At 41.1% G+C, this 12,744-nt stretch overlaps 1 protein-coding gene across 1 annotated transcript in view; it reads right to left on the bottom strand.

Annotated features, from left to right (window-relative positions):
• The window catches only part of nfkb1 (nuclear factor of kappa light polypeptide gene enhancer in B-cells 1), a 31,097-nt gene extending 18,728 nt beyond the window's left edge, over positions 1-12,369 (bottom strand). The window contains exons 1-5 of the mRNA XM_061724832.1: positions 12,107-12,369; positions 7,058-7,101; positions 6,784-6,862; positions 2,477-2,517; positions 2,275-2,373 (exon numbers count right to left, since the gene is read on the bottom strand). Coding sequence (XP_061580816.1) covers positions 2,275-2,373; positions 2,477-2,517; positions 6,784-6,862; positions 7,058-7,096 — 258 coding nt within the window. The 5' untranslated portion in view covers positions 7,097-7,101; positions 12,107-12,369. The remainder of the gene's footprint in view (positions 1-2,274; positions 2,374-2,476; positions 2,518-6,783; positions 6,863-7,057; positions 7,102-12,106) is intronic.
• Between the last annotated feature and the right edge of the window lie 375 nt (positions 12,370-12,744).

Below are 12,744 nucleotides of genomic sequence, written 5' to 3'. Positions count from 1 at the left end.
CCCTGCACCCCAACCTGGGACTTGCTGATTGGGCCGGAGCTTCGGGAGCTGTGTGCTGGCCTGCGGTCCCCACCCCCGGTCATCCCGTTGCTGCTTCCACCTGCCTGCTGTGCTGTTGCCGTCCCTGACCCACCAGTCTGGCCCTCGGCAGGAGGGTCCCCCCTTATGAGCCAGGTCCTGCTCAAGGTTTCTTCCCTCCTAAAGGGGAGTTTTTCTTGCCACTGTTTGGCTTAAGGTTTTTCTCCCACTAGGGGAGTTTTTACCTGCCATTGTTTATGTAATAACTGCTCGGGGGTCATGTTCTGGGTATGGGTCTCTGTAAAGCGTCTAGAGACAACTCTGTTGTATTAGACGCTATATAAATAAAATTGAATTGAATTGAAAAATGTGGGAAATGATAATAAGCACAAGAAAGATGGCACTAGAGCCCCGATATAGCGGGACTGTTTTCTTCATCCTGCTCCCGCTGCATTTCTGACCATTACCGCCTGCAACGTCTGTGTTACACTCCCGCCCACGTCCGCAAAACTCTGAGAATTCATGCCAGCAATGCTCCCGCAAGAGAAATGTCCAGACAAATCTATCTGATCTAATAATAACATGACCATTGTGGAGTTTGATGGATAATTGACAATTCATAGGCACCTGACTGAAAGTTAGATGCAAATTCATCATTGTCATGTTCGCACAAGCCTTTTTTCGCTTTTCGCGCTGCATCAATTATGATTGAGGTTATATAAACGAGTAGGCTGTGAGTGGCTCAAATAATACTAATAAAGGACATAAAATAAACAAAGTTAAGAATTAAACAAATTCATTTAATAAATGAATCGCTTGGCCATTACATATCTGTGGAGGGAGAGAATGCTGCTGACCGACTGCGTCCCAAATCCTGCGTCTCTCTTCCAAGATGCTCCACAGACACTAAACGCAGTTTCTCCAGATATCTGACTTAATTTAATTTAAAATACTTTTGTCAGGCACAGTCAGGCATAACGTTAAAGCTCTCTTTTAAAGCCAAAATACGATTAATCTCTTACCAAGGCGGGTCCGTTTCGTTCAACACTCCGACGTGCTTTCTCTTCAAATGTGTTACCGACGTGCTCCCGTGAAAAGCAACGTCGGCTTTGAAAACCTTGCAAGTCATCTTTTTTTTCGCCGTATCGAGGCTAAAATGCTCCCAAACCTTTGAAGTTTTATTACTGCAGCTGCTGAGATGTTATCGTGCATGCACGACTCTCGGCAGAGATTGTATTGAAGTAAGACGCCTCACTCCATTGGAAAAACACGTTTGTCGACAATGGAATTCATTGTCGACAATTTTGATTTTAATCGATTTTTGTCGACAACGTCGACGAATCGTTGCAGCCCTATCCTCGACAACTCTGTATTTATGCCTAACGATTGATTGGCTGCGCCAGCTGTCAATCAAAATCATGCAGGTTTAAATTCTTCATCTTGGCACTTTATATAAAGTAAAAAAGTTGAGGTCCGGGTGTAGAACCCTGTGGGACTCCAAGGCCGACTGGAATCCACATGTTAGTGCAGAAAGGGGTTCACGTACTTTTTCCTCAATAACTTGATGGTAAACTTTGATGTTTCCTGATTCTTCAACAGAAATAAACAGGAAACAGATTTCCTCTGGTTGCTTCAAGGACACGCCCCCTCCACGCCTGCACCAACCAGGTCTGTCGCCGCCTGCTCGGCCGCCAACGGTCACATGACCAGCAGACACAGGGTGGGCTGGAGGTCGACACCGGTTCTTAAAGGGGACCTATTCTGAAAAACATGTTTTTTCTTGCTTTAACATATATAAAGTGGTCTCCCCTCAGCCTGCCAACTCAGAGAAGGAGGAAAGCAACCAAATTCTGCAGTGTCTGTACAGCCGCCCGGATGAGCCGTCCAGTGTGATGTGGATCTACGAGCCGTTCAGATTCTGCTCACGTCGATACGTAACGACGGGAGCGATTTACAGAGGTTGGCCTCCGATGCGTGAAACCACGCCCACAACTAACTCTGGCCGGAACAACAATAACAACTCCGCCGGCCGGAGCTTCTGCCATTTTTTCGTAGCGGTGTATCGCGTCATTCAGGCAGCCAATCAGCACAGAGCCTCATTATGATGATAAAGACATGGCTCAGAGGCTGAATTTCTAATTTATTTAGCAAAAACAATCAAAAGCTTGTTTTTAAGACATTCAAGGCCTGTTTAAAATAGGTATTAGATGCCATAATAGGTCCCCTTTAAAGGTTCAGGGGAGGGTCTGGTCTTACCTTGACGGTGGGGAAGGTCTTGCGGTTCTTCTCGCTGAAGGCTCCGGGCAAACCTCCGTGAGACGGACCTTCACAGCCGTACCGGAACCTGAACCCCCGCTGGACGGAACCAGAACCTGGATCAGTACTCAGGTCCAGAAACTGCATGTGTGTGTGTGTGTGTGTGTGTGTGTGTGTGTGTGTGTGTGTGTGTGTGTGTCACCTGCTTGGGCTGCTCCAGGATCTGCAGGAACGGTCCATCCACTGAAACAACAGAAACAACAAAAACTGTCACATCTGATGGTATTAATAACTCTGGGTCTGGATCCAGTTCAGGACGGATTTCGGGTCTCCAGCTTCATCACTTCTGAAACAGCTGGTTTGTGGTGGGAGGTTTCCACTCAGCTGCCAATCAACAGGCCACGCCCCCTCATGACAGCTGCCAATATACAGCATAGACATATATACGTAGACACCACATCCATATTGGATGTGGCAAGACTGCGCTGTAAACTAATACAAGCAAATGGACTTATTTTCATAAAGCGTCTCATTTATTCATTCACACACGCACTAATATACTTGGGAAACAGTTAGGCACCAAATATAATATATTTAATTTTCTCAGATGGCAAAAATAAGAACTTTATTGATTCCACATAGGAGTAATCATGTTATATCAGCTATAGAGAACAAGGTAGTGCTGAAAAACAATATATATCCCTCCTCACAAAAATAAGAAAAATGTATTTTTGCACATGTAAATATTATCCGTTTTTTTGGTGTATACTATTTTTTTTCTCTTGTACATACTCTTTTTCTACTTTTTATATTGCTCTTTTTTATTATTTAGCTATTTATTGGTTATTTCTATTTTAAATTTTTGGTATAAACCGTTGAGCGTGTGTGTGTTTGGCTGCTGCACGACTGAATTTCTCCTCTGGGAGATCAATAAAGTCTTCTATTCTATTCTATTCTATTCTATTCTATTCTATTCTATTCTTTGTGGGATCAATAAAGTTATTATTTTTGCCATCTGAGAAAATTAAATATATTATATTTGGTGCCTAACTGTTTCCCAAGTATATTAGTGCGTGTGTGAATGAATAAATGAGACGTAAAACGTAAATTTATTTGTAGAAAGGCGCTTTATGAAAATAAGTTCATTTACTTGTATTAGTTTACAGCAGTCTTGAACATCCAATATGGCGGCGTCGTTGACGTACGCCTCAGCACTCGATGGGGCGTCTACGAATATATGTCTATGCAGCTGTCATTCAACAGGCCACCACCCAACGTGGTAGCCTGTTCCATCTCTCGTTTATCCAGTTAGTCACGGGTCACGAGGGTTGGACCCGAGCAGAACCGGTCAGAACCGGCCTCTGGAAACCTCCTTCACCACGACTCGGAAATAGAACAAAGACAAACAAAGCAAAGAATAAACAGAGACGACCCGGAACTGCAGAACCCACAAGGACCGGGAAACCAGACCGCCACAGTCTTATTTCAGGGTCCAGCCAGAACTGTGGGCCCGTAGAACTTTTATCTGTCCAGAGACACGGCTCCAGGGACCGACCCGGTTCCCCTGGTGCCGGACTGCTTCTCTCTTTTAAAAAGCATAAAATAATTCAAATGACTAGTAAAGAAACATCTCTTAAATAAATACATATAAAACTTATTTAATTATTATTAAATGGCTATTGGTTTACTAAATATAGTCATGGGTTCAAGTTACGATAAGTGATTATAACTTAAACGCTTTGTCGATGATTATACATTGTTTGAATTGGTTGATGCTATTTAAAGAAGGTATGATTTTGTATTGTAAAGCATTACATCTAAATGTTTCAGAATAACTGTAACCTTAACCCTTGTTCATTTGGGTCAAAATGACCTAATCCTTCCTTCCTTCCTTCCTTCCTTCCTTCCTTCCTTCCTTCCTTCCTTCCTTCCTTCCTTCCTTCCTTCCTTCCTTCCTTCCTTCCTTCCTTCCTTCCTTCCTTCCTTCCTTCCTTCCTTCCTTCCTTCCTCCCTTCCTCCCTTCCTTATTTTCTCCCTTCCTTCCTCCCTTCCTTATTTTCTCCCTTCCTTCCTTCCTTCCTTCCTTCCTTCCTTATTTTCTCCCATCCTCCCTTCCTTATTTTCTTCCTTCCTTCCTCCCTTCCTTATTTTCTTCCTTCCTTCCTTCCTTCCTTCCTTCCTTCCTTCCTTCCTTCCTTCCTTCCTTCCTTCCTTCCTTCCTTCCTTCCTCCCTTCCTTATTTTCTCCCTTCCTTCCTCCCTTCCTTATTTTCTCCCTTCCTTCCTTCCTTCCTTCCTTCCTTCCTTCCTTCCTTCCTTCCTTCCTTCCTTCCTTCCTTCCTTCCTTCCTTCCTTCCTTCCTTCCTTCCTTCCATCCTTCCATCCTTCTTCTCTCCCTCCTTTCTTGACCCGAAGACAGCACAAGGGTTAATGTGAGTGTCAAAAGGAGCACTGGTCTTATTTGACAGAAATCTAGAATATATTTTGTCGTAGAATTTCCTTTTTTTTACTTTTTTTCTTTTCTATGCTTCTTTTGCTTTTTCTTCTACTACCTCTTTAGGTTTGCTTTTAATGTTTGTCTTGTATTGTATATTATGTGTCGGACCCCAGGAAGAATAGCTGCAGTTTTGCTGCAGCTAATGGGGATCCAAATAAAACTATAAAACTATAAATCTTTTCAGAGAGAGTCGGGTTTTGGTTGCGGTTCTGCCCCCCCGCAGCTGCGGGCCCAGCAGGGCCCGGCAGGACGACCCGTTCCGCCTGCGCCCGGCGCTCTGAACCGGTCCGTATGTGTGGGCTCGGGCCGGGCCGGTTCCGGAGGACAGAGCCCTCATTCATGCCCGGCGGGCCCAACAAAGGCGCCGTTGTCTGGCGGGCCGACCGGAGCCAAGGCCCGGTTCTCCTGCAGCGTTTCTCTCAACTGTTTGTTTGACCCGTAAAGAACTTTCATGGCCTTTTAAAGCGGTTTGGGCTACGCCGGGGTCAGAACCGGGTCACCGGGGACGGGTTCGGTACCCCGACCCGTCTCAGAAATAAAAATACAGACCAAGAACCAAGAACCCCACGACTGGTTCTGGTTCTGGTTCCAGCTTCAGCGGCTCTCCCGGTTCTGGAGGGGTTCTGGTCCAGTCTTCCCTCCAGCGTTTAATGTCTGACAATATTTTCACGGCCCAATCTAAAGGTGTAGCTGATAAAAACTAAATGAAATGACAAGATCGGCATTAAAGACTGTGCTATTTTCTCTATAATAATAATAATAATAATAATAATAATAATAATAATAATAATAATGAACTTTTTTTCCGAAAAAATAAAATAAAATAATGGAAATTGTAAATGACCTTTTAATATGAGTATTATATGTTTGTTTTCTCATTAACGTTATTTAAAGCCAGGCTTCTATTTTATTTGTTATATATTAAGGAGACCGATATTTAGTGCTTTTATTTTGAAGGCGTCTCGCCGAAACATTGTAAACATCCGGCGCTTCGGACTTTAATGGTAAAAGTTTAACGGCAGTAGAAAAGTTTGTCTGAAAGACTAAACAAGTGTCTTGAATGCTAAGTGGTGCCCAACTGACACAAAAAGCCCCTGGCTGATAAGGATTTGTTTTCTTTGCAAATGTTATGCCGTATTTATGTACATATTGAGTTTGGTTGCCATGGTTACTCATGTATTGTGGTTAGCGGTGGCTGTTATTACCGACCGAGCGAGCAGCAGCTGTGTCGGTCTGTATTTAAGTTAAACTTATATGAATGTAGAAAAACTAACTATTTTATTTTATTCCTTTATAGCTCTTACGGTGTGTTTGCAGTGCATTTACATCCAAGGAATAAAAACATTGTGAACCATCAGTTTGAGAGTCATCCATCATCAGTCGGGGATGCTACAGAAATTATTTTTCATCTCTGTGCGGCCTGGTACCGAATGACCCACGGCCCAGGGGTTGGGGACCACTGCTTTGAAGGACCGCCACGGCAACTCCACCAGGTCCAGGTCTGGACCTTCAGGTCTCCAGGACTCTGGACCCGGTTCAGGAACCCGGTGGACGGATCAGAACCACGCGGTGGAGGTCCAGTCCTGGGATACCGACGGATGTGTTGAAGGTCTCGTTTATTTTTACTTCCAACGAGTCAACGGTCCTTTCAGGACCTGGTTTCCATGGCAACGGCCAGTAACGACGTTTCCACGGCGATAAGGCGGGTATACGTTAACTCCAGCCAAATAAGCAACGCCGGACGATCGGGGCGACCGCAGGCCGGAGCAAACCGGTTCCCGTCACCGTTAGCAACCACGGGGAGATAAGTGGGTGGGTCAAGAGGAACCTCATCCGTCCCCGAGAGGAACCTCATCAGTCCAAACCAAACTAGCAGCTCCGACGGATCGCCGACATATACAGATAGATGTCAATCAAACGTTTGCACCTCAGATTAAATTCATCTCGACACCCGTCCTGTCGTCGTGGGCTGTAACCATGACGACGCGGCCTCCCGGCGGCGTGGACACTCACCCGTCCGCAGCGGCGCCATCTGAGGCATCGTGGAGAAGTTGGCAAACTCCCACGTTGGATCCAGGATGTTGTCGAAAATCTGTAGGGACACAGGAAGCTGTGAACGCTCCGGGGCGGCGAGGGGCGACGGACCCGGACCATGACCCCTCCGCCACCGTGTCTGACCACGACCAGGATCAGAGAAGACCAAACCTCGTCACCGTCAGACCCGGCGGCGGCGGCGTGGTCATGGTCCGGGCTGATTCAGCATCCAACACGTGTCAGGTGACCCTACCTGGGCGGAGTGATGGATGTAGGCGTCGTCTCCCGCCATCGTGTCTGTGGACGTCAAACAATAATAATAATAATAATTAACCAAAAGTCATTGCGACTTCGACAGAACGACTCAAATGAATCGTTATTGATCAGATCTGTTTCTGTGTAATTAGTCCTCCAGGCCACCAGGGGGCGACACGGCCCCCAGGTCGGTCTCAGAGTTCAGTATTTACGAAGAAACAAGACGAACAGCTACATAAATCTGAACTTTTAATCACATCATGTTCCCGCTGCAATTGTTATCTGAAAAGGTTTGACCAAAATCGTGAGTTTATTGGGTCAAATTTATGAAATATGTCGGTTAATAACGTTAGCGCATCCGAGTTTTGCTTTCTGCAAAATTTTAAGTTCATTAAGTCAGAAATTGTTGTTTTCTCTTGTAAATATGGGAGTTTATAAAATTCACAATTTCACCCAAAAACATTTGTTTCAAATAGTAAAAGTTGTTTTCTTCACTTTTAATTTATCAAATGTGTGTATTTATGTTTCATTTATGTAGAAAACGCCGTTTTCTTTTAATGTGCCTGTTTATAAATTCACACTTTTATTTGTAAATACTCAAAAATGTTTTCGTAAAATCAGAAATTATAAATTTTTTCTTTTTCCTAAAAATTGAGTTTGTGGAGACAGAATCTCTCAAGTGTTTCGTACAAATGTATAATCTATAAGAGTTTAAAAGTTTAAAAAGTAATAATTTCTAAGTTGAAGTCAAGAAGTTCCGTCCTGGGGGGTCTGCTGGGGCCCCAATCGAAAGGTCGGGTCCACCTGGGTCTCCGAGGTTATAATTCACAAATCCCGACGTTTACATCAACTAAGCTACACTTTAGTCAGCTTTATTTTAGCAAGCTGGCTTAAATCTTAATTTTGGTTCTTCTTCTAGTGAGATATTAAATCCCCCCCCCAGAACAGGGCAGCGGATAGCTGAAGACGGCCCTGGTGAAACCTGGTTATTTGACTCTTTAACACTAAACTTCTGAACCTAAAACCTAAACTAACCAGTACAAACACACACACACACACACACACATATATATACATATATATATATACATATATATATATATATATATATATATATATATATATATATATATATATATATATATATATATATATATATATATATATATATATATATATATATATATATATATATATATACACACACACACACACATAACCAGATGTTGTTGTAGAGCAGTGGTTTTCAAATGGGGGTACGTGAAGGCACTACGTGAGATTTTAAAATATACATATATTTAAAAAGTAGCATCCATGCAAAAATCCTTTAAAAATAAATATTTCATAAATAATTGAGGAAAATATAAGTCTAAATTCATAAAATGAATTTTATCTTCAAAAACCGCAGAGTATCCCCCACACCAGGATGGTTCCACCTAACCTGTCAAATGCCACCTGGCTTCACCTGTCAATCACTTGGACCAACGATGGAGTCGTGGTTGAAGCATAGCAGCAATATTTTTATGTTTAATAAATCAGTTACTGATGGCACAGTGCTCTGTTTTAGGTCTTTTTTTTACAACCAAAAGTGCTTTGCGCTGGTTAGGGGGTACTTGGCTGAAAAAATATTTCACAGGGGGTACATCACTGAAAAAAGGTTGAGGACCACTGTTGTAGAGGATGAGGTTAAAGAGTAAACCGGTTTACGACCACCTCCCGCCGGGCCCCTCGCAGCTAACCTTGCAGGCTCCTTCACGCCGAACTCCATTGAAATAAACTGTCACTTTAGCCTTCTTCCGACTTCTCACTTCGGATATCTGAGTTTGATTAAAGGTTTTCCGCAGTGACCCTCAGCTGACTGGTCTTGTGGTTTCGGCATGACTTAAACAACCAAACAACTTTAACTTTTTGTGTGTTTACTCAAAATGATCGCAGACACAAACCAACACAAGCAGGTCGAGTGGCGTTAAAAAGTTACGTCTCTGACTAAAATAAAGGTTTTATGTTTAATATACACATGCCGATTCTGCAATATTATTCACTAAATACCAAATCCAATTTTATTTAACCTGTAAAACAGTTTTTGCGACCGACAAGAGGGAAATAGTGCAGAAGTACCGTGTAAGTACTAAGTAATAAGGAAGTGAGGTTGGACGCAGAAGTTGGCTTCTGTTTCGACGCTTCCGACTTCGCAGAGTTCTTTCTTCAGGCCCAATGTTTTAAACTCAGAACCGAGCCCCTTAGGGCTGATCCACAGAAACACACCATAACACCGATCCTGCACAAATCTGGATGATCTAATCTCTCAAATGGTGAAAAAAAACTTTGTATAAAAGATAAGATAAAATAAGATAAGAGAAAACCTTTAATAGTCCCACAGAGGGGAAATTTGCAGTTTACAGCAGCAAAGGGGATAGTGCAAAAAAACAAGAGGCATCAATAGAGAAGTAATAACACAGTAATAATAATAACACACTATAAACAGTACACTGGTATATACAATAAGAAGAAGAAGAAGAAGAAGAAGAAAAATAAATAATAAGAAATACTAGTATATAAAAAGATAACAGACGGATATATACAGATGGATATTTACATAATTGCACGTAAAAAGTTCAGTTTTTCCTGCATTAATGCCTCGAACTGGGCCTGGTACTCAACTCTTGAACTTTTAACACTGATAAACGTGTTTAATTTAGTCTAGGAGAGCAGATAATCAGGATTTAAATCTGATTTAAGGCAGTGGAAAGAATAAATACCCCACGGTTTGTTTTATATTTGCTGGTCTGATGTGAATATATATATATATATATATATATATATATATATATATATATATATATATATATATATATATATATATATATAAATAATAAATATAAATATCCTAAACACAGGGGCGTCAATTGGGTATATCAAGGTACGGCAGCCGCCACACCTTGGCTTCAAGGGAAAATGTAAATGTTTGTTTTTTAAATACATTTATGGAATTACTCTGTGTCTATTTGTATTGATTATTCTATTACTTAATACATATAGAATAACTACAAATGCAAATCAGAACAACATGATCGATTTCACTAGTTATTTTACACTGCAAAAACTGAAAATCTTAACAAGAATATTTGTCTTATTTCTAGTTAAAATGTCAAATTTTTAGTAAAAAAAAAATCTCATTACATTTAAGACAAGACTCAAAAACAACCATTTTCACCTGTTTCAATTAAATTTTCACTTAAATTAAGTATAAAAATCTGACAGTGGAACAAGATTTTTTTGCTTGTAATGAGAAGATAAATCTTGTCCCACTGGCAGATTTTTCTACTTATTTCAAGTGAAAATTTACTTGAAACAGGTGAAAATTGTCAAATAAGTTGTTTTTCTGGTGATGACTCTTGTTTTAAGTGTAATGAGATTTTTTGACTAAAAATGAGACATTTTAACTAGAAATAAGACAAATATTCCTGGTAAGATTTTGAGTTTTTGCAGTGAGCGAGACTGCATTTGAAAAAATTCCAATTTTCTTGACCACACAGATAAACTACATAAACTAGTTAAGTTCTGTGACTCGCAGTGGTGGACAGTAACGGAGTAAATTTACTTGAGTACTGTACTTAAGTACATATCCAGAGGATTTGTACTTTACTTGAGTATTAGATTTCTTTGGTACTTATTATTCTTACTTGAATACATTTCCAAGACAAATATTTTTTACTTTTACTCGAGTAAATTTCTAGGAAGGCTGAAAAGTACTCGTAACTTTCAGGTCTGCTCTTTTTTCTTCTTCCCTAAAATCCTATTGGACACAAGCTGTTTTTGTCAAAGGAGGAGACCTATCACAGTGCACGCTCTCCACTGGGATGTACGTAAAGCGGAAATACGTCAAGCCTCCTCAAAACGATACCGCCAAAGTAGTATATTGCTATATTGTACTGGTACATGTCCTTCCTGTAAAGTTAAGTGACTTCAACATTGAGTTATTGAAAGCAGAGATGTAGTTTTCTTTGAGGGGGATCCAGACTTAGTTGGATGTAGCAGGTTCATTTGGTTTCAGTAATAAACTCTGCATCATCTGCTGTCCTCTTATGATCCCATTCATTTGATTTGTTTTTGGTGTTTCTGCAGGTTTTTTTTTTTTTGTTTCTGCAGGTTTTATATAACATTGTGGTTCTAAAAGCAGCACATCAGACAAGTCCCCCCCCATTAGTAAAGCTGTCCCCCCCTAGAATAATTTGAGACAGAATTAATAATTTTGGAACAATGCAGTAGTATTTAGTAGTGATGCACCAAAATGAAAATTTGTGGCCGAAACCGAAATCGAAAATAATAATAAACAGTCAAATCTCATTACACTTAAAACAAGAGTCATCACCAGAAAAATAACTTGTTATTTGACAATTTTCACCTGTTTCAAGTAAATTTTCACTTGAAATAATTAGAAAAATCTGCCAGTGGAACAAGATTTATCTTATAAGCAAAACAATCTTGTTCCACTGGCAGATTTTTCTACTTATTTTAAGTGAAAATCTACTTGAAACAGGTGAAAATTGTTGTTTTTTCCAGTGATGAGTCTTGTTTTAAGTGTATGAGATTTTTTTTAAACTAAAAATGAGACATTTTAACTAGAAATAAGACAAATATTCTTGTTAAGATTTGGGGTTTTTGCAGTGTATTATGTCAGATGTGCTGTATTATTGCCACTTTCCACCTAATACCATTGTTTTGTATTGCTCTAAGAAAGGTCTTCTGCCTGTTTGCGAGATAGAGATGAAAATGTCAAAATGCTGTATTAAAGGAAGGCTAAAACGTTTATTCCTTGTCCCCCACTGGATTTATTCTCTAAAATGTTACTGTTTATTGTCCACCGCTGCTTAGTTTCCACTGAATTGACGCCACTGCCTAAACAAAAAGCAGAATGAGCCTTTATTTCCTGCCTGAGCCGGAGCTACGAATCGTAAGCGAACTTCAGCGCACTCGAAGTGTCAGCCCAACAAAGCGGAGCCGCTGCTGGTTTACCTGGTTAATAAAGGACTAGTTAGTGAGTTACCTGGTTATCTCTCCAGGAAAGGTTCTAGTTTCCGCTTCACTGCTGACTGCTGCGCATCTTCACCTCGCCATGCTGCCACTTCTTCCTTCCTTTCTTTCTTTCTTTCTTTTTCTCTTTCTTTCTTCTTCTCTTTTTAATCCCAGGACGTCGCGTCAGCGCGTCATTGCAGTTTATTCCGACTAAAATAATCTCGATCCGAGCCGACGAGGCGAGGGCGGTCCGGGAGCGCGCATGCGCGGCCCCGCAGGTGAGTTTCGTCTCGGTTTCCTTCCCCACTGGAAATTCCCTGTGACGTAGCGCCGCGTCACAGAGGGGGCGGGGCGAGAAGAGGTCTCACTCCGAGCTGGAAAACCGAAACCCCGCCCGTCCATTCGCTTTCTACACGCAAGATTTACAAAATTTCCCTCCTCCTTTTTATTTTTAAAAAACCTAATCTTAGCCAGATTGAAACTACACAGAAGCACGAGGTCCCATCTCTTCACCTGTTTAAAAACAAGTTCATAAAGTCACAATTTGAGTAATTTCTTCTGATTTTGCTCATTTTATTGGAAATCTACAGAGCCTCTGGTGATATTTGAAAAAAATAAAATAACTCGTGGCCACGCATTAATAACTCGTGGCCACGAGTTATTAACTCG

The sequence above is a fragment of the Cololabis saira genome, chromosome 7 (genome assembly GCF_033807715.1).
Source record: "Cololabis saira isolate AMF1-May2022 chromosome 7, fColSai1.1, whole genome shotgun sequence".
Lineage (NCBI taxonomy): Eukaryota > Metazoa > Chordata > Actinopteri > Beloniformes > Belonidae > Cololabis > Cololabis saira.
Note: the sequence above shows the minus strand (reverse complement) of the source record. Positions and strands in the feature narration are given on the sequence as shown.